The 19,283-nt window shown below is 41.9% G+C and overlaps 1 protein-coding gene across 5 annotated transcripts in view; it reads left to right on the top strand.

The window, feature by feature from the left end:
- The window catches only part of GHR (growth hormone receptor), a 129,997-nt gene extending 127,045 nt beyond the window's left edge, over window positions 1-2,952 (top strand). For all 5 annotated transcript variants that reach the window (XM_065662422.1, XM_065662418.1, XM_065662419.1 and 2 more), the window contains one exon: window positions 145-2,952. In XM_065662422.1, the coding sequence (XP_065518494.1) occupies window positions 145-1,101 (957 nt within the window). In that variant the 3' untranslated portion in view covers window positions 1,102-2,952. The remainder of the gene's footprint in view (window positions 1-144) is intronic.
- Window positions 2,953-19,283: the final 16,331 nt, after the last annotated feature.

Below are 19,283 nucleotides of genomic sequence, written 5' to 3'. Positions count from 1 at the left end.
CACAGCACTTGTTTTAATTAAATAATAAAAAAAAACTTGTAATTATTACATCAGCTGCAGTTACCTTTTCTTAAGTTATCATCATAAAAAGCATGAACATTGTTACTATTTCCTGTATAATACTTATTTTTTCTTGCTTTGTAGAAAGGAAAGCTAGATGAAGTGAACTCCATCTTAGCCAGCCATGACAACTACAAGACACAGCTTTACAATGATGACTTGTGGGTTGAGTTTATTGAGTTGGACATAGAAGACCCTGATGAAAAGAACAGAGCCTCAGATACTGACAGGCTCCTGAGTGAAGATCATCTGAAATCACACAGTTGCTTGGGAGCAAAGGATGATGATTCTGGACGGGCCAGTTGTTGTGAACCAGATATTCCAGAGACAGACTTCAGTGCAAGTGACACATGTGATGGCATCTCTGATACTGATCAGTTCAAAAAGGTAACTGAAAAAGAAGATGATCTCTTGTGCCTTGATAGAAAAGATGAGTCATTTGCAAGCCTTGCCGACACAGACACCGAACATCTGCATATGAGTGCCCAGCCCGAAAATAGCCAGCCATGGTCACCTTTTGCAGACAGCATTGACTCAACTAGTCCATCGGTCCATACCCAGCTAAGTAACCAGAATTCACTGACAAGTACTGACTTCTACGCGCAAGTGAGTGATATTACTCCAGCAGGCAGAGTTGTACTTTCACCAGGCCAGAAATACAAGATGGGGAGAGCACAGTGTGAAGGCTGCACAGAACAAAACTTCACCATGGACAATACCTACTTCTGTGAGGCAGATGTGAAAAAATGTATTGCTGTGACTTCCCAGGAAGAGGATGAGCCACGTGTTCAGGAGCAAAGCTATAATGAGGATGCTTACTTCACCACAGAGAGCCTTACCACTACTGGTGTCAATCTTGGAGCTTCAGCAGCAGAAAACCCAAGTTCAGAGCTGCCTGTCCCAGACTATACATCTATTCATATTGTTCACTCTCCACAAGGCCTTGTGCTCAATGCAACCGCACTGCCTGTGCCAGAAAAGGAATTCAACATGTCTTGTGGTTATGTGAGCACAGACCAGCTGAACAAAATCATGCCGTAACTCTTCTTCAACTAGATGTGTGCAGTATTTCACAGCAGAGAGTCAGCTCGGGCTTCTGTGCTGAAACCAAAATGAAGTCTAAAAGTTTCTCGTTGTTCTTATAATTTTACCTGAAATGTTGCAACATAAAATAGTCATCAAAATATTCCTATTGTGCTCTGTAAATATCATCTGTGAATTTGTCTTGAGACTGTTTTACTAGCAGTGACTGTCTTGTTCTTGTGGGTGTTGATTTTTGTGATACTAAACATTGAAATCACTATGTTTGATGTACAGTAAATCATACATTTTGATAAAGCTAAAATTCAGGTGGTTTAAAGTCTAAGAACTTAGTAAAAACCATGCTGTTGGCAGAGATCTTTGTATCAGTAATTGGGAACTGAACATATAGGTGAAAAAACACAAAAGTAGCTTGAATAAATAACACATCTATTTTGATTTATATAAATTAATAAAATATATTTTAATATTTTAGTCATAAAACAAATGCTTTCTATTACACTACACACTGTAATCCAGTTATGATAGCCCATCTAAGGAATGCAGTTGCTGCAATCTTAAGGAGTTCTCTGTTTTATAAAAGTTTTCTTCGCAGCAAAAAAAAAAGGAAAAAAAAAAAGATTTTTACAGAGCCATTTTATACCTCCAAAGAAATCTGTAGAGAAGTTTTGAAATATTGTAGAAACAAAGTAACTGATTCTGTTACTTTCTTATGATAACTAAAATGGAGATACACATTCAATTTAAAGTTTTGTAGAAAACTTTAAAATAGTCAAAACATGGGCAGATTATTCTGTTCTTCATCAGATTCTGATTAATGCTACTAATATACCTTTTTATAAGCAAAATCTTGTTGACCACAGCATTAAACAGTGTGCAACTGTATTTTCACCGAAAATTTTTGAGAATACGTGAATAAGCTCCAGTAACTTAGCAACATAACCTCTTCACATTTGAGCAACTTGTGAACCCCTACTACAGCCAAAGGTATCGCTACACTTAGTAGTTCATGCCACATAAAGACTTGATTAAAAAAATAAAATAAGGACTTCAGGACTTAGCCAGCAGTTAATTTTTAAAGATACAGCAGGATTAAAATACTTCAGTGGAACAAGGGGATTGAATACAGTATTGTTCAAAAATGTTTGTTTTTGCAGCCTAACTGCATCTCCTCTGACAGCGTTAGGCAGACTTGCAGAAGGACAGGAGAGAAAACTGAAACTCAGTGGGAAAACTCCCTTTGTTCTTGTATTTATAAAGAACTTAATGGAGCTTTACAATGAGCTATTACTGCTTCAGAAGTTGCCTTCCTAGGCCATGTCTTCATCATAGCAGGGTTCTTTTTAGACAGTAAATAAGGACATTCATTTCCTTTTCCTAACCCTAAAAGAAGTGTATGAAGTGCAGCATATGCAGGTCTTGCTCATGATGTCTCCCACTGAACTCACTCATGCTCTCTTTGTGACCAACCGCTACAGGACTGGGCCCAACCATTGGGTGGGGTTTTTAAGTTTAGCACGAACTTTATGGTAAATGTGCATTAGTCTGCTAATTTGCTGCTATATTTTTCTAACAGCTACATTATTTAGTTTCATATAAAATTTCATAGATGATAGACACTAATGCAAGTAATGCCTATGTGTGTGTTTGGAAGAAGTTTCTTACTCTGTTTCTATTGCCAAAAATAGTTAAATACCTCAGTCAAACTCAGAATGTCATTTTGGTACTTTACTGGTCACACAAGCCATTATACGCTGGTCAGAAGATGTATCTTTCGGTTTCTATTTAACTTCCCTTATGTCAGTGTTTTGTTTGTTTTTCTCAAAAGTTTAATAAATGTATTGTCTTTGATCTGTCCTGACACGGTGTGTTTTATTGCACATAAATTGTTTCTTTTTTTTATGGAAAATAGATATTTTACTATGAGACATCAAGTATTTCTCATTGAATAAAGTAAAATGCAGCTGTTCTTGGAATAGAAGCAGTGCCTAATGAGATCAGTGTTTTCACTGATTGATATGTATACTGTTAAAAATAGAAACACGACCTAAATCTGTAGATGGAGATAGGACATGCTGTACCCAGAACTGGCCAAGGCATGTGTTACTAACTTAGCAGACCAGTTTACCTTTGGGTAGAACAGCCTGAGGTTGCAAATAAATAAGCCACACTAGTTCAAAAGCTATATGTACAGTTCAATCCACGAATCATATACTCTCACAAAACTTGGTAGTTTCTTGCATTGAGCATGATCATCTTGCTCCCATTCAGACACCAAATATATGTGTTAATTAAGGCATCTTGATGGAAATTTCACTTTAACTGTTGGACAAGATAAGTCAGAGAGGTGTTCTTTTATGGTTTATACTGTCTGTAGAAACAACTTTGTAGAACTCAGTGCAAATGAACAATTACTATGAATATGTATGCTTGCTTATACCTTCTGCTTGCAGAATTAAGCTTCAGAAGGCTTATGCCTGTAATAAGGGTCTAAAAATACCTGAGCTTGAGTGGGAGTCAAGTCACAGTTGACTGGTCACAGTTGGACTTAAAGAAATGGCAGGAACACCAACACCATGTGGGGAACTCCAGCTCCCGCTAGTCTCACCTGTGCCAGTTCCAGTACTTTCTGCCAGTGCCTTTCCATGATGCAACTTCCTAAAGCCTGCAAAAGTTGGGACAGTATCAGAAGTTACCTGCTGTTGAATAATGAGTTAAACTGTTGGAACAAAGTGTCTGATGAGCATCAGGGAAGAAAGGCAGAACCACATAGCCAGGAGCAAAAGAACGGGGAGCCAGAGTGATCTTGCCTATTCAAGAGCTCCCTCATGCAGCACACGCATGCAGGAAAGAAACAGGAAGAATACGCAGCTCAAGGTAGGTGTCTGTGTGCAGGGACATGTAATGACGGTAACTATCACCTAGCTCAGCTTAAACGGACTTTGGAAAGCCAGCTTGCGCTCCCTCCCACCTTCAGCAACAGCACAAGTAATCACATGCCTAATGACTGCAGTCTCTGTACAGTTCATACGTGGGTGCTTAGAAGTCCAAGTGTCAACCTCCCATTGTCTGTGAACTTTGAATTTTATGCCAGCAATCTACTGTTTTCCTACAGAACACAGCAACCTATTTCAAGATATGATACACTCACCAGACACAGAAGAGCTTGAATTAATGTGGTTCAAAAACAACCTGTTTATTTACTTTCACCTTTTCTTTCAAGCGGGCGAATATATAGCTGCTCTACAGAAAGAGCCCGTGGGCCAATAATTTTTTATCTTCTCTCTTATTCACACTTTTAAATAATGCTATATATTGTCCCACTACCACACATATGAGTCAAAGTGACAGAATTCATTATTTTAGAAATGCCTACTAAAACAGTACTTTCAAAGTTGAATCAATTATTAGAATGTACAAGGTTAAAAGAAACAGACATCACAGAAGGACGTTGAAGGTTTTTTGTGTAAACCTAGCAACTAACTGAATTGAAGCATTTTGCACATAAACCGGACACACTTCTTCCCATTCTTGGAATGACATTTTATTCATATATCACCTGGCAGAGGATAGCATGCAAGGCGATACATACAAATATACATATTCTGCCTATAGAGATGTATGTATATCTCCATATACAGGTGATATATACATATATGTATATCTCTATATGCAGATCTGTATTTGGAAACCATGTTGGTTCTCAAAAGCAAGGACTCCTCAAGTTGCTCTACTGGTTGCCTGTTGGTGTCATCAAGAAGGGCACCGAGTTTGGAAGAGCCTCTTTTGGCTTTGAGCTTGTTTTTTCCATCAAAGAAAATGTGCATTTCAAAGGCTTCAAGTTACTCTTAGAATGAAACAGCAACATCTAGACCAGTTTCCATTAAGATGAACAATTTTGTCAAACATAGTGACTTCTACTCTTTACTACTCTGAGTTGAAATATTTTTCCTGACTGATGACTTAGGAGGTGAGATCAGCATATTATGAGAGCTGTTCACTCTTTCTGCCTCAAAACTAGCATTATCAAAGGAATGTTTTGTATTTCAAAATAGCAGGAGTATTAAAGAAGTGAGGAGTGTTCTATGTTTTCAGAAATGCTTAAAGTTAATGATGCCAATCTGTGTTAGGAACACTATTGCCATTCACCGTGTATGCACCAGCACAGTTTTAAGAACTGGAAATAATGCTCTGCTTCAAAGAGAAACTTAAAACCATTTGACATGCAGCCACAGGCAAACATTTTTCCTGCACTGAGATGTGCTGTCTCAGGGGTTCATGACCAGATACACTACAAAAAGGAGTGCCTGATCTGAGAGGAAATGGGAGAAAACATTTAGAGCATGTTCTTGTTTTTATTAAAGAAGCAATGCAAACTTGGGGGCAAGCAAAGAGGTAAACACTACAGAAAATTAATTTTTCATGACCCATTTTTCAGTTCTAATTCAGAATATCCTGGTTCACCAGAACAGTGTTATTGGTAAGAATTTAACTAGCTTTTATAGCAAGTTGACTTTGAGGAAGTATCAGTGGATGTATTTCTCTCTTGGAACTGCTTCTGTTTAAATGTAATTTTACAGTACAAATTCTTCTGACTAATCAATTTCACAGAGTTGGTGCTTTAACTGCCATAGAAAACATGCCCTCATGCCACACAGAACCAAGATGCAGCCCAAATCCATTTCCATGATTTGCTTATTACTTAAACACTCTGGCATAACTCTATTGAGCAAGTGCCGTGGTTTAAGCACAACCGGTAACTCAGAACCATGCAGCCATTCAGTCAGTTTCTCCCTTCTTTCTCCCACAGTTCCTGGAGAGATGGGGAAGAGAATCGAAGGAACGTTAAGTCCCACGGGTTGAGATGAGAACAGTCCAGTAACTAAGGTATAACACAAAACCACTACTGCTGCCACCAATAATAATAATGATAAGGGAAATAAAGGGAAGAGAATACAACCACTCATCACCCACTGACCAATACCTAGCCCAGCCTGAGCAGTGATCTAGCCCTCTTAGTTTATACACTGGCCATGATGTGCTGTCGTGTGGAATACCCCTTTGGCTAGTTTGGGTCAGGTGTCCTATCTCTGCTTCCTCCCGGCTTGTCCTCCTCCCTGGCACAGCATGAGACTGCAAAAGTCCTTCATCATAGTAATCATTACTTAGCAACAACTAAAACCATCGGTGTTACCAGCATTGTTCCCAGGCTGAAAGTCAAAAACACAGCACTGCACCAACTACTAAAAAGGAGAAAAATGATTGCTGCTGCTGAACCCAGGACAGTATCCACTCCTTATTCCATATCATTCATGTCATGCTTAGATCCCACATTTTTCAATGTACCACCACTTTTGTCTCATGCATGTATATATATATATATATATACACATATAAATACATACACACACACACACACGCAAAGAGAGATATCATTCCTTAGTCCACAGACCAATAAAGTTATATTTAAAGTCCATGGACCCTATAAAGCTGCTGAATTCATCAATTCCGTGATGTCAGGCTCCATCTCTTCTAACAGTCTTTCAGAGCAGGAGAGACACTGTGCAATGTTGGATCGTTGCCTGCTGATGACATCTCAGAACTCATCTGGTTACTGCTGACCTCGTCTGCTTTCGTCAAAGTTTGTTCTTTGTCAGTATGATGGTTGGAGGGAAGTCAGGGCCAGTTGCTGGTGACCTTAAGACATCTAGTTGGTGGGCTATGAAAGTGCTACATAGCAGGCAACAGCATATAATTGAGTTCATTTGCTGTTTTCCCCTAAAATCAAATCCCCTTAAGGTACACATCGGACTTCCCCATGTTGCCGTATTACCCACCAAGTATATTCAAGTCCCTGAGCAAAAGCAATCCCACGAGTGGGTTTGCCTTTACCTGAAGCAGGAATAACCCAGGCTGTCTTTCCCAGCAAATTCTTTATGTGTACCACAGGAACTTTGTCCCCCTCTACAGTATGTAAAAGTTCTGACTGGGCTGGGCCAGCTCTGTTGGCAGATCCCCTCTCGTGTTGACCAACCAGGTGGCCTTTGCTAAGTGTGTATCCCAATGTTTGAAAGTCCCACCACGCGTTGCTCTCAGTGTGGTTTTTAACAGCCCATTGTACCATTTGATTTTCCCAGAGGCTGGTGCGTGGTAGAGGATGTGATACACCCACTCGATGCCATGCTCTTTGGCCCAAGTGTCTATAAGGTTGTTCCGGAAATGAGTCCCATTGTCTGACCCAGTTCTCTCTGGGGTGCCACTGTTCCAGTGCAGTCTGGATCAGTCCATTGCAGATGGCAGGGCTGTGTTTCCACCCCTGGGGCAGTCGGTTCCAAGTGTACTGGACACCCCTCCAAGTAAAAGCAAACTGTGGCCTGCACTCTGCTGCCAAAGGAATTCAGAAAAATGCATTGGCAGTATCAGTCATGGCATATCCCTTGGCTGCCTTTGACTCTAATTCTTATTGTAGTTCTAGCATGTCCAGTATGGCAGTACTTAATAGCGGTTTGATTTCATTCAGTCCATGACAGTCTACTGTTAGCCTACACTCCGTTAGACTTTCGCACTGGCCATATGGGGCTATTAAAGGGTGAGTGGGTCCTGACGATCACTCCTTGGCTCTCCAGTCTATGAATCAGCTTATGGATGGGAATCAAGGAGTCTCGGTTGGTGCAATATTGCCAATGGTGCACTGTTATGGTCGTGACTGGCACTTGTTCTTCGGCCTTCAGCAGCCCCACAACAGAAGGATCCTCTGAGAGACCAGGCAAGGTGGACAGATGCTCAATTTCCTCTGTCTCCAAAGCAGCAATACCAAAACCCCACCGGTACCCTTTTGGGTCTTCGAAGTACCCTCTCCTGAGGTAGTCTATGCCGAGGATGCATGGAGCCTCTGGACCAGTCACAATGGGGTGCTTTTGCCAGTTCTTCCCTGTCAGGCTGATTTCAGCCTCCAGTACAGTCAGCTCTTGGAATCCTCCTGTCACTCCAGGAATATAAATGGGTTCCACGCCTTGACAGCTTGATGACATCAGGGTACACTGTGTACCTGTATCTACTAGAGCCTTATACTTCTGTGGGACTGATATGCCAGGCCACCTGATCCACACAGTCCAGTAAACCTGACTGCCCCTACCTCCACCTGGCTGGAGGAAGGGCCCCTCTAACAGTGATCACAATATTGTTCACTTACATCTTGTTGACAGGGATTAGTCTTCTTTATCACAGCAGCTGGAATAAAATCAGCTCTTCCACTCCATCTGGGAACCTGCTCATCAGAGACTGAAGCTGCAGCTTTCATGGGATGACCAGCCTTGACCTTTGTTCTCCTCTTCAATTCACACACCTGTTACTCCAGAAGTGAGGTTTCAATCTCACTTTCTCATATCTTCTCCGTGATCCCGCAGGTAAAATCATAGGGTGACTGGTGGCATGTACCTCCTATATATTCTCTCTTGAGCAGTAGGGAGTCTTTTGTTAATAGCTGATACATGGGTTGATCACATGGGGAGCTGGAAAGATAGGACAGATCGTCTCTCAACTGTTTGAACTCCTGGTACAGTTTTTCCACAGCTGAAATGATGGAAGGGGTGAGATTGTCTTAGAACATTTGCAGTTGACGAGTCACTTCATCCACTTTTGGTGGCGCTACATCATTCCAGGTTATTGATGCCAGTGAATGGGTATATGATGATGGTGCACCCTGCATAAATTTCCGCCACATGGGTCATGTACATCAACTTCACTTCGATCTACAGATGCATTCCCGGCATTCAGCCTACAATATAAAATATAATAAATGCTCTGAACAATGTACATACATTCCAGCTGCTCCAGCCAATGAGTCGGCTTCAATTGGAGCTTGGCTCAGATGCCTCTATACAAACGCCTGTAACATGGGGAACAAACAAGAGGAATTAGAGATGTGTGCATGTCTACAGGGGTATGATATAATAGGCATCACAGAAACATGGTGGGATGGCTCCTATGCCTGGAGTGTTGGAATGGAAGGTTACAGGCTCTTTAGAAAGGACAGGCCTGGCAGGTTGGGAGGGGGAGTTGCCCTTTATGTTAGGGATAGGCTGGAGAGTATGGAACTCTGTCTGGGGGCAGGTGAGCAGTTTACAGAGAGTTTGTGGGTCAGGGTTAAAGGGAAAACAGCCGTGGGAGACATTACTGTGGGTATCTGGTACAGGCCACCTGATCAAGGAGAACCTGTGGATGAAGCACTCTACAGACAGATAGGAAAAGCCTCACGCTCGCAGGCCCTTGTTCTCATGGGGGATTTCAACCACCCTGACATCTGTTGGAACGATGGCACTGCACGGCACAAGCAATCCAGGAGGTTCCTCGACTGTGTGGAAGACAACTTCCTTTTGCAAGTATTAGAGGAGCAGACAAGGAGAGGTGCCATGCTTGACCTCGTGCTCACCAACAGGGAAGGGCTTGCTGAGAATGTGGTACTCCAGGGCAGCCTTGGATGCAGCGATCACGAGATGGTTGAATTTGAGATCCCCAGGACAGTGAGAAAAGCGTGTAGCAAGCTCACTGCCCTGGACTTCCAAAGAGCAGACTTTGGCCTCTTCAGGAGCCTGCTTAGTAAGGTTCCATGGGATATAGCCCTGGAGGGCAGGGGGGCCAAGACTCTTGGCTGATATTCAAGGATCACCTGCTACAAGCTCAGGAGTGTTGCATCCCAACTAGAAGGAAGTGCAGCAGAAGGGCCAGGAGACCTCCTTGGATGGATAAGGAGCTGCTGAGGAAAATTCAAAGCAAAAAAGAGGCTTATAAAAAAAGGAAGCAAGGACAGGCAGCCTGGGTAGAGTACAGGGATGTTGTCCAGGAAGCTAGGGACCGGGTTAGGAAGGCTAAGGCCCAGTTAGAATTAAACCTAGCCAGGGATGTTAAGGATAACAGGAAGGGATTCTACAGGTACGTAGCAAACAAAAAACAGACTAGGGACAACATAAGCCCCCTGAGGAAGCTTTCGGGAGAACTGGCTACACAAGATTTGGAGAAGGCTGAGGTTCTGAACGACTTCTTTGCCTCGGTCTTCACTGGCAAAGGCTCTGACTGCACCACCCAGGTCTTAGAAGGTAGACGCGGGGACTGTGAGAATGAAGACCTTGGGCCCACTGTAGGAGAGGATCTGGTTCGAGACCATCTTCAAAGTCTGAATGTGCACAAGTCTGTGGGACCTGATGGAATCCATCTGCGGGTCCTGAAGAAGCTGGCAAATGAAGTTGCTAAGCCACTGTCCATCATATTTGAAAAATCATGGCAGTCAGGTGAAGTTCCCGACAACTGGAGAAAGGGAAATATAACCCCCATTTTCAAGAAGGGGAAAATGGAAGACCCGGGGAATTACAGAGCAGTCAGTCTCACCTCTATGCCTGCTAAAATCTTGGAGCACATTCTCCTGGAAGGCATGCTAAAGCACATGAATAACAACAAGGTGCTTGGTGACAGCCAGCATGGCTTCACTAAGGGGAAATCCTGCCTGACCAATTTGGTGGCCTTCTATGATGGGGCTACAGAACTCATGGACAAGGGTAAAGCAGTTGATGTCATCTACCTGGACTTGTGCAAAGCGTTTGACACTGTCCCATACCACATCCTTGACTCTAAATTGGAGAGATATCAATTTTATGGATGGACCACTTGGTGGATAAAGAGCTAGCTGGACGGCCGCACACAAAGAGTTGTGGTCAATGGCCCGATGTCTGGCTGGAGACCAGTAATGAGTGGTGTCCCTCAGGGATCCGTGTTGGGACTGGTCTTGTTTAACATCTTCGTCGCTGACATGGACAGTGAGATTGAGTGCGCCCTCAGCAAGTTTGCCGATGACACCAAGCTGTGTGGTCCGGTTGATATGCTGGAGGGAAGGGACGCCATCCAGAGGGACCTTGACAGGCTCGTGAGGTGGGCTGATACCAACCTTATGAAGTTCAACCACGACAAGTGCAAGGTCCTACACCTGGGTCGGAGCAATCCCAGGCACAGCTACAGACTGGGCAAAGAAGAGATTCAGAGCGGCCCTGCAGAGAAGGACTTGGGGGTGCTGGTTGATGAGAAAATGAACATGAGCCGGCAGTGTGCGCTCGCAGCCCAGAAAGCCAACCGTATCCTGGGCTGCATCAAAAGGAGTGTGACCAACAGGTCGAAGGAGGTGCTCCTGCCCCTCTACTCTGCTCTTGTGGGACCTCACCTGGAGTATTGTGTGCAGTTCTGTTGTCCTCAACATAAGAAGGACATGGAACTGCTGGAACAAGTCCAGAGGAGGGCCACAAGGATGATCAGGGGACTGGAGCACCCCCTATATGAAGACAGGCTGAGGAAGTTGGGGCTGTTCAGCCTGGAGAAGAGAAGGCTGCATGGAGACCTCATAGCAGCCTTCCAGTACCTAAAGGGGGCCTAAAGGGATGCTGGGGAGGGACTCTTCGTCAGGGATTGTAGTGACAGGACAAGGGGTAACGGGTTAAAACTTAAACAGGGGAAGTTTAGATTGGAGATAAGGAGGAAATTCTTTCCTGTTAGGGTGGTGAGGCACTGGAATCGGTTGCCCAGGGAGGTTTTGAGTGCTCTATCCCTGGCAGTGTTCAAGGCCAGGTTGGATGAAGCCTTGTGTGGGATGGTTTAGTGTGAGGTGTCCCTGTCCATGGCAAGGGGGTTGGAACTAGATGATCTTGAGGTCCTTTCTAACCCTAACTATTCTATGATTCTGTGATTCTAAGTTGTCATCCTGCTTCCTTAGTGTAGCAAATGATGCTTTAGACACAAGAATTCCTTTCTCACAAGACTACCCCCAGCTGTTTAACTTCCATAGAAGAAGCGCTAGGAAGAAATTAATGGAGAGAAAAAAAAAAACAAAAAAACAAAAAAACAACAAACAAACAAAAAAATCCAAAGGAAAGTAAACAATCCACTGTCCAAATGGACTCCTTAATATAGGATTAATTAGACCAGATTTGCTAATGTTTGGAAAATGTAGTGCCTAACACAGAAGTATGTTCTTGTGGTGTACTAGATGTATTTAAGAAAACATGCTCCTTGTCAGTCTGACACATATGCACACATTTGTGTGGTTCAAACACTCACTACCATTGTGATATTTTCTTTAGGAGTACAAGAAAATTAGGTCAGAATTTCAGCATTATTTTAAAAGTACAAGAGATCCAGAATTACAAATAAATTATAAAATTATAACTAGAATAATTGTGCTTAAAAATGAAATTACAACAGTCTGACCCATCAGTATGTCAACAGAAAAATCTGATGCAAATGGGAAAGCAAAGGAATTCTGGCTGGGTTACTCAGGAAGCCAGTGGAAGCAATACAATTACTTTTCTTGACTTCTTCTTTCCCTATAATTATTCATCCTTAACGTTTATCAGCCATCTTTGTCTTGTCCTATTTAAACTGTATAGAATATCTACCTGTTAAATGCTTCCAAGCAAAAGAATTTTTTGCAGGCTTGCACCACGGCTTGAAGGACCGAGCTTTGGCACAGCTGGAATGATGACATGGCTGCAGCATAATTAGTAAATATTAATTTGTAAAGTGAGAATCTTTTGAGGAGAAAAATATTCTAGAGACTTCAAGTTTTACAGAAGCAAACTATAAAGACCAACAATCTATTTTTGCATCATTACATTATTTCTGAAACTGCCTCCATGTATATTATATTAATACACTCTAATGAAGAACACAGGGCATAAATATACTGTGCAGATATAGAAACTTTCTTCCTGTGGCATAGGCTAAACTTCTGTATTAATGTAATTAAACTATTTAGTCTAAGTATGTGATTTCTGTTTAGGCATGGATACCTATGTACATCCTTGAGAAAATTTAAACAAACTCAACACAAATGGTCCTCTGTTTCAAACACAGTGCAAAGAAGCTGTGCTACAAATTAATGTTTTCATAGAACCACAGATTGGTTGGAAACCACCTTAAAGATCATCTAGTTACAACCCCTCTACCACAGGCAGGGGCACCTTCCACTACACCACACTGCTCATAAGCCCTGTCCAGCCTGGCCTTGACCACTTCCAAAGTCAGGCCTTCGGAAGTCCAGGGCACTGAGCTTGCTGTGTGCCTTTCTCACTGCCCCAAAGATCTTGGAACTCCATCATTTCATGGTCACTGCAGCCAAGGCTGCCCTTGAGCTTCACCTTTTCCTCCTTGTCGGTGAGAACAAGTCCCAGCATAGCACCTCTCCTCATTGGCTCCTCTATTCCTGGGAGAAGGAATTTATCATCAACACACCCCAGGAACCTCCTGGATTGCTCTGCTGTGCTGTGCATCCAACACATGTCAAGTTGATTGAAGTCTCCCATGAGGACCAGGGTCTGTGAACATGAGGTTGCTCCTATCTGTCTATAAAGGGCCTCATCTGCTTGGTCTTCCTAGTTGGGTGGCCTGTAGCACACCCTGATTATAATGTCACCTGTCCCTGCCCTTCCTATAATCCCGACCCATAAGATCCTGGCCAGCTCCTCTACCATTCCCAGACAGAGTCCCACGCACTCCAGCTGGTCATTGACACAAAAGGTGACACTCCCTCCTCATCTTCTGCCCCTGTCCTTCCTGAAAAGCCTGTATCCTTCCATTCCAACACTAACATAACACAGGAGTCACCCCATTATGTCTCCATGCCAGCAAGACCATAGCCCTGCAGGCATACACACATTTATAACTCCTCTTGTTTATTCCCCAAGCTACGTGTGTTTGCATAGAGGCATTTAAGCTGGGCCCCACAGTGAAGCCGGTTTACTGGCTGGAGTGGCTGGATATCCTTTGTGCCACTCTTTACTCCTTGTGCTGTTTTTACTCTTGCTTGGGTGATGGTTGAGATTTTTAACAAAAAATATTGTTCTGACAAACTAAATGACTGCAAAGAACTCTTAGGCTGTAATGACATAGGAGGGGCTTTTCTCCTCTTGGAAATGGCACATACTAGTCTGTCTATGCAACAAAGTGCTGGAACATGATGTCTACCTCCAATACCGTATGGCTAAATATTTTCTTAATATTTATGCTGCAGACAAACACAGGTTATTCCAGACAAAGACAGGTAGGCAGCATAAAACAGTGAGCTGTTTTTCCACCTGTAGTAATTGATAAAGTTATTTCAGAAGGCAAACCAAAGCCATTTTAAACTGATCATGTCATACGGCTAACACAGAAGACTGTGTCATTTTTAGAACAGACCCTAATCACTCTTTTGGAGATTACAAAAATCCAGGTATTCACATAGTCATAGAATGATACACATTTTAGAAGATTTTATTTACAATTTACCTAGTTTTTACCTGCCCTTGTTGTTTTTTTTTTTTTTTTGCTTCATCCTGCATCACAGAATACTCCTGTTGAGATTACAAGAATATGCAATTCATATAAGCAACATCAGAAATTTATTGCCTACCAGTGTCCTGTTACAAATAATTAAACTTGTATTTTGATACACGTGATAAACACTAATGCTAAGCCATTATTTTTTCAATTACTGAAGCTATAAAGAAAAGATTAGGTCATTCTTTGCCATGCAAAAAGACACAAAAACATAAGAAAAAAATAATTTCTGGAACATTTCTTTTTTGTTTCTGAACAAAATAACAGCTCAAGCACATGCTGAAACTAAGTAGCCTTTTATGTTGTTTGATGACTCCAGTTATGAGGATAAGGTCACATACCAAGTTCAGGGTTTTTTTTTTCTTTCCTAAAACCTTCAACTCCAAGGAAACAAACATGCATGAGTGATGGTAACATGCAATCAACTACTTTTTCTCAGGTCACTTTAATGGCTACAGTATTATTTTAATAGATATATTTGCCTACACAGCTATATATCTCTATATATTTAAATATCTACATGTAAATGTGTTCTAGTATATTAACCTCCTTACAAAAGATGGAGTTCTATGTATTTGTGTATATTTCTTTTCACTCTTTGGACAAATACAGAACATTTAGGACAATGAAACAGAAATGGGCGCTTCTGTACCAAATATCCTTTCTGACAGACAACTTTCACCTCCTAAACCAGAAGAATAAATCTTTTTAGCAAGAGGAACAGAACACAGCAAACAGCATGCTGGTGCCCAAGATGTATAATATTACAATTTATCCCTATTTTACCAAGCTACTCTACAGCCTGACACAACAGGCTTTTAAACATGGTGATGAGTGCTCTAGCAGTCTAGAGCAGATTAAAACTTAGGGTCTTGCTTCCATGTGCTCTTCAAAATAAGAGAAAACAATCACTTTGTAAACTGAGTTGGATCTTGGCAAACCTTAACTCTGTAAACGTAGCTGCCACATTCTCCTGGCATGGCTGGGGTTGTAAGGAAGAGTATTAAAGACCATCAAAAATGTAATAATAACATGACCAGTAAAAAATTGCTCAAGCGTGTGCCTAACCATGAGATTTTAAATGTACACAGATGATGCTGTTTGTGAGAAACTGAACAGGAAACTTGGCAGGGACTGCCATCTCCTAGGTCTTTGGCACAGAAGTTTCTCACACACGGATGCTCAGAATGACAATAAAAGGTGTGAGAGACTGATCTGAAATCAGACTCCACTGTCCACTGTCTCAAAGAGTGGTATGAGAAGCTGAGATGAAATTCCACCAATCCATTGTCTCAGAGATAGGTGGAAAGTGTTGATATAAGACTCCAATATCCATTGCCTGGGAGAAGGGTGTGAGGAGCTGAAGTGAGACTCCCTCATTTTCCTGTGGGACTACATGGCTTGAATGCATCTGATTTCATGGGTATGTTATTCAGCAACCAGTGGGTAACTACCAGTCTTACATGTCTATTTAAAAAAAAAAAAAAAAAAAAAAAAAAAAAAAAAAAAAGTATCCTGGCACAATACTAAGTATTTCACGACAAAGTAACCTTAGCAGAACTTGCTACTAAATTTCAGTTACAGGAAACAAATAATGGCATTAACTTGCTCCTTTTCATATTTAAGCAGAACAATCAGCAGCATAACCCTCCATTACCACCAGCAGCATCTGTGTACAGTGCCCACCACAAGCAGACAGCATCCTGCCTGTGGTATTGACCTCCAGGTCCACAGCCCTGGGATTCAGAATCACTTCTTGTTGCTTTGGTTGTTGCTTGTGGGCTGCTGAGACCTGGGTCCTGCTGTTCCCCACCCACAGCCCATTGCCCTGGTACAGACAAAGCAACATGGTAGCCTGGAGAGAGCCCAGGGTCCAGGGCATGGTTCTTCCCTCCATAAACGGCATAATCCTCACAAAGCTGTTCTGTCTTCTTGCCTTCAGAAAATGGAACATTTAGAAAGGAAAGCAATAAAGGGAAGAAACCCAGCTCTGTACATCTTCAGTACTTCAGATTTGGAGGACTCCTGGGTTAACGGTTGACTTGATGATCTTAAAGGTCTTTTCCAACCTAACTGAATCTATGATCCTACATCTTGAAAACTTTCCTCAGAAGCCTTTTGTGGTAATTTCCCTCAGGAAAGGGAGTGGTAGACCAGGGAGTATCATGCTTGGTCGCCATAGTTACATGCACAGTATAAATACTGAAAAACCTGAGATAAAAGGAATCGATCGATTGATTGATCTACCACTCACAGAAGTGCTCCCATCCAGTGCCTATTTGCTGCTGTTCAAAGGAACATTCATTCACACACGAAGTCCCCCCTGAGCTGAGGTTAATGTCGATGTGAGGAGCCATTTGATAAAACAATTCACGTACTACACAGAGGAGTGAAAACGGCCTCAACAGGTGCTCCGCTGGGGTGTTTGAGGTTTGTGTGGGCATTTTGGTGAGGCAGGGAGCAGCTGCACTGCCCTTGGGGCTGTGTCAGGGCAGCATCGGGGCGCACTCCCCTAACCCTCCTGCCATGCCGCTCCGAAGACCGCCATCCGCCCCGCCTCGGCTCCCCTCAGCTCAACCCTCAGGCACTCCCGCCTCGAGGGCCTCAAACACGGCCCCGCAGCGGACGCGCGGTCGAGCCCACCAGAGGATGGCCGGCGGAGGGGGAGCGACCCCCCTTTCCCCCCGTCCACGGTCGGTGGTGGTACGCTCCGTTGAGCTGATTCCCCGCCTCCCGGTGCGTGTGCTGAGGTGGTTTGTGTGTGTTTGTGGTGGGGTGTCGTGTCTTGTCTGTCGGTTATACCAATGCACTGAGGAGAAACAGGCAGCACTTTGACCGCACGGTGCTCCTGAGGCTGTGGAAAGGTGTTGTTTCTAACTTTGATTTGTAAACGATGTTTTTAGTGTGCCTAGGGTCTTTGAAGATTAGTTAAAATGAAGTTATAATCAATGCAGATGACTGTCTTAAAGAAGGGTAGAGTCCAAAAACTATTGGAGTGCCTGTTACTGAATAATTTAGATATTTGATTGAGATATGCAGTTAAAAATTAGTTGACATTCTTTTCATAAATATAGGTTTCACTGCTACATGAAGTAAAAATGAAACCTTAAATTCCAAAATCAGATAACCAGCTACACTACTTAAGAAAGGTTACTTGAAGAGCATGGACACCAAGTGGTTAAAGAAAGATTAAGTACAATTGTCCATTTTATGGCAGACAAAAGTACATTTTAAATCCTTGATTTTCCCCCTAGAGAAATAAATATCACAGTTCAAAGCAGGGGTGGGAGACTTAGCAAAAATTTTTGAAAATATATGCAATAATTACATACAAAAATAAAAGTGATTCATTATCCTGCTGGAAGAAAACCAACATTAATTGGACAACAGATTGGGCTCTCCATCAGGGACTGTAGCGGTAAGACAAAGGGTAACGGGTTCAAACTTGAACAGGGGAGATTTAGGTTATATATAAGGAAGAAGCCCTTTACTGTGAGGATGGTGAGGCGCTGGAACAGGTTGTTCAGAGAAGCTGTGGATGCTCCATCCCAGGAAACATTGAAGGCCAGGTTGAATGGGGCTTGGAACCACCTGGTCTGGTGGAAGGTGTCCCTGCCCATGGCAAGGGGGGATTGGAACTAGATAATCTTAAGGTCCTTTCCAATTCAAACCATTATATGATTCTATGATTAGTGTTACATTTCAACAGGAGTTTTCAGCAATTGGCACTGTTGCCTGAAGTTCTGTCTTCTGAGAAAACAAATGATGTCATGGAACTGGGAAATACATAAACAAAATAGCATGCAACATGGCAGTTCCCATCCTCTGTCAAAATTTAGAGGGTAAAAGAGCATGATGAAAAGAAATGGTGTTTGACAGATCACATACTGACCATGAAAATGACTGGAAAGGTTAGGGCTTGGCATTTATAGTGTGAAGAATAGATTAGATAATTTATCAATTCATAGAATATTAAGATACGCAGTTGTTTTGCAGAATTGAATGTACTGAATATTTTAAAATATACTTTGACAAGTCATTAATATAGTAATAACAGAAGTCAGTAAGATTGATAACTTTGTAAAAATGTCCCTAATTTAACTTAGAAATGTGAGTTCTTGAATGTTACATACATTCTTAAAAATTATTGATTAAAAAAAAAAAGATAGCTTTATCTAATGAATTAGTTTTAATCACGCTGGGAAAACAGTGGATACAAGAGAAAAAATAGCATTAAACACACAGAACCGATATCTTCATATTACTGCTTTGGTGAAAAAGTTATGTACGCATGAAGACTTATAAATATTGAATGACTAAGAAAATGATTCAGTTATGTAAGTTCAGTAGTTGTAGTTGTTCATTTACAGATCTGTTTCCTCCTAACTTTACTGTAAGTATTTCTGCCTGGAAACCCATTCAGTTTCTGGGTAGTGCATGCTTTCTAACTTCTGCTCTTTCATTGCTTTTTTTTCTTACTTGTAAAAAGGCAGCTCATACGTTAACACATAGAAGTGATGATTTCATCTGGAATACATGGTTTGCCTGGCATTGGTTTTTTTGCTTCATGGAGCCTGATGCTCAGAGATAGTTTCAGTATTATTAGAAGGATTCATACTATCTCTTTCAGATTCATCTTACAAATATATGTTGAAGATTCTGTAAGCAGAATGCTAAAAATAGGGATTTATCTGGAATATATGTGTGCTTTTCAAAAATTTTGTCTATTTACTCATATGGTAAAATTTTTGTGCTGCAGTGTCTTATTACTGGTATTAATGCAAACTGTTTCTAAGAAAATGTGTAAGTAACTTGAAACCTGAGTA

Source organism: Lathamus discolor, chromosome Z (assembly GCF_037157495.1).
Source record: "Lathamus discolor isolate bLatDis1 chromosome Z, bLatDis1.hap1, whole genome shotgun sequence".
Lineage (NCBI taxonomy): Eukaryota > Metazoa > Chordata > Aves > Psittaciformes > Psittacidae > Lathamus > Lathamus discolor.
Note: the sequence above shows the minus strand (reverse complement) of the source record. Positions and strands in the feature narration are given on the sequence as shown.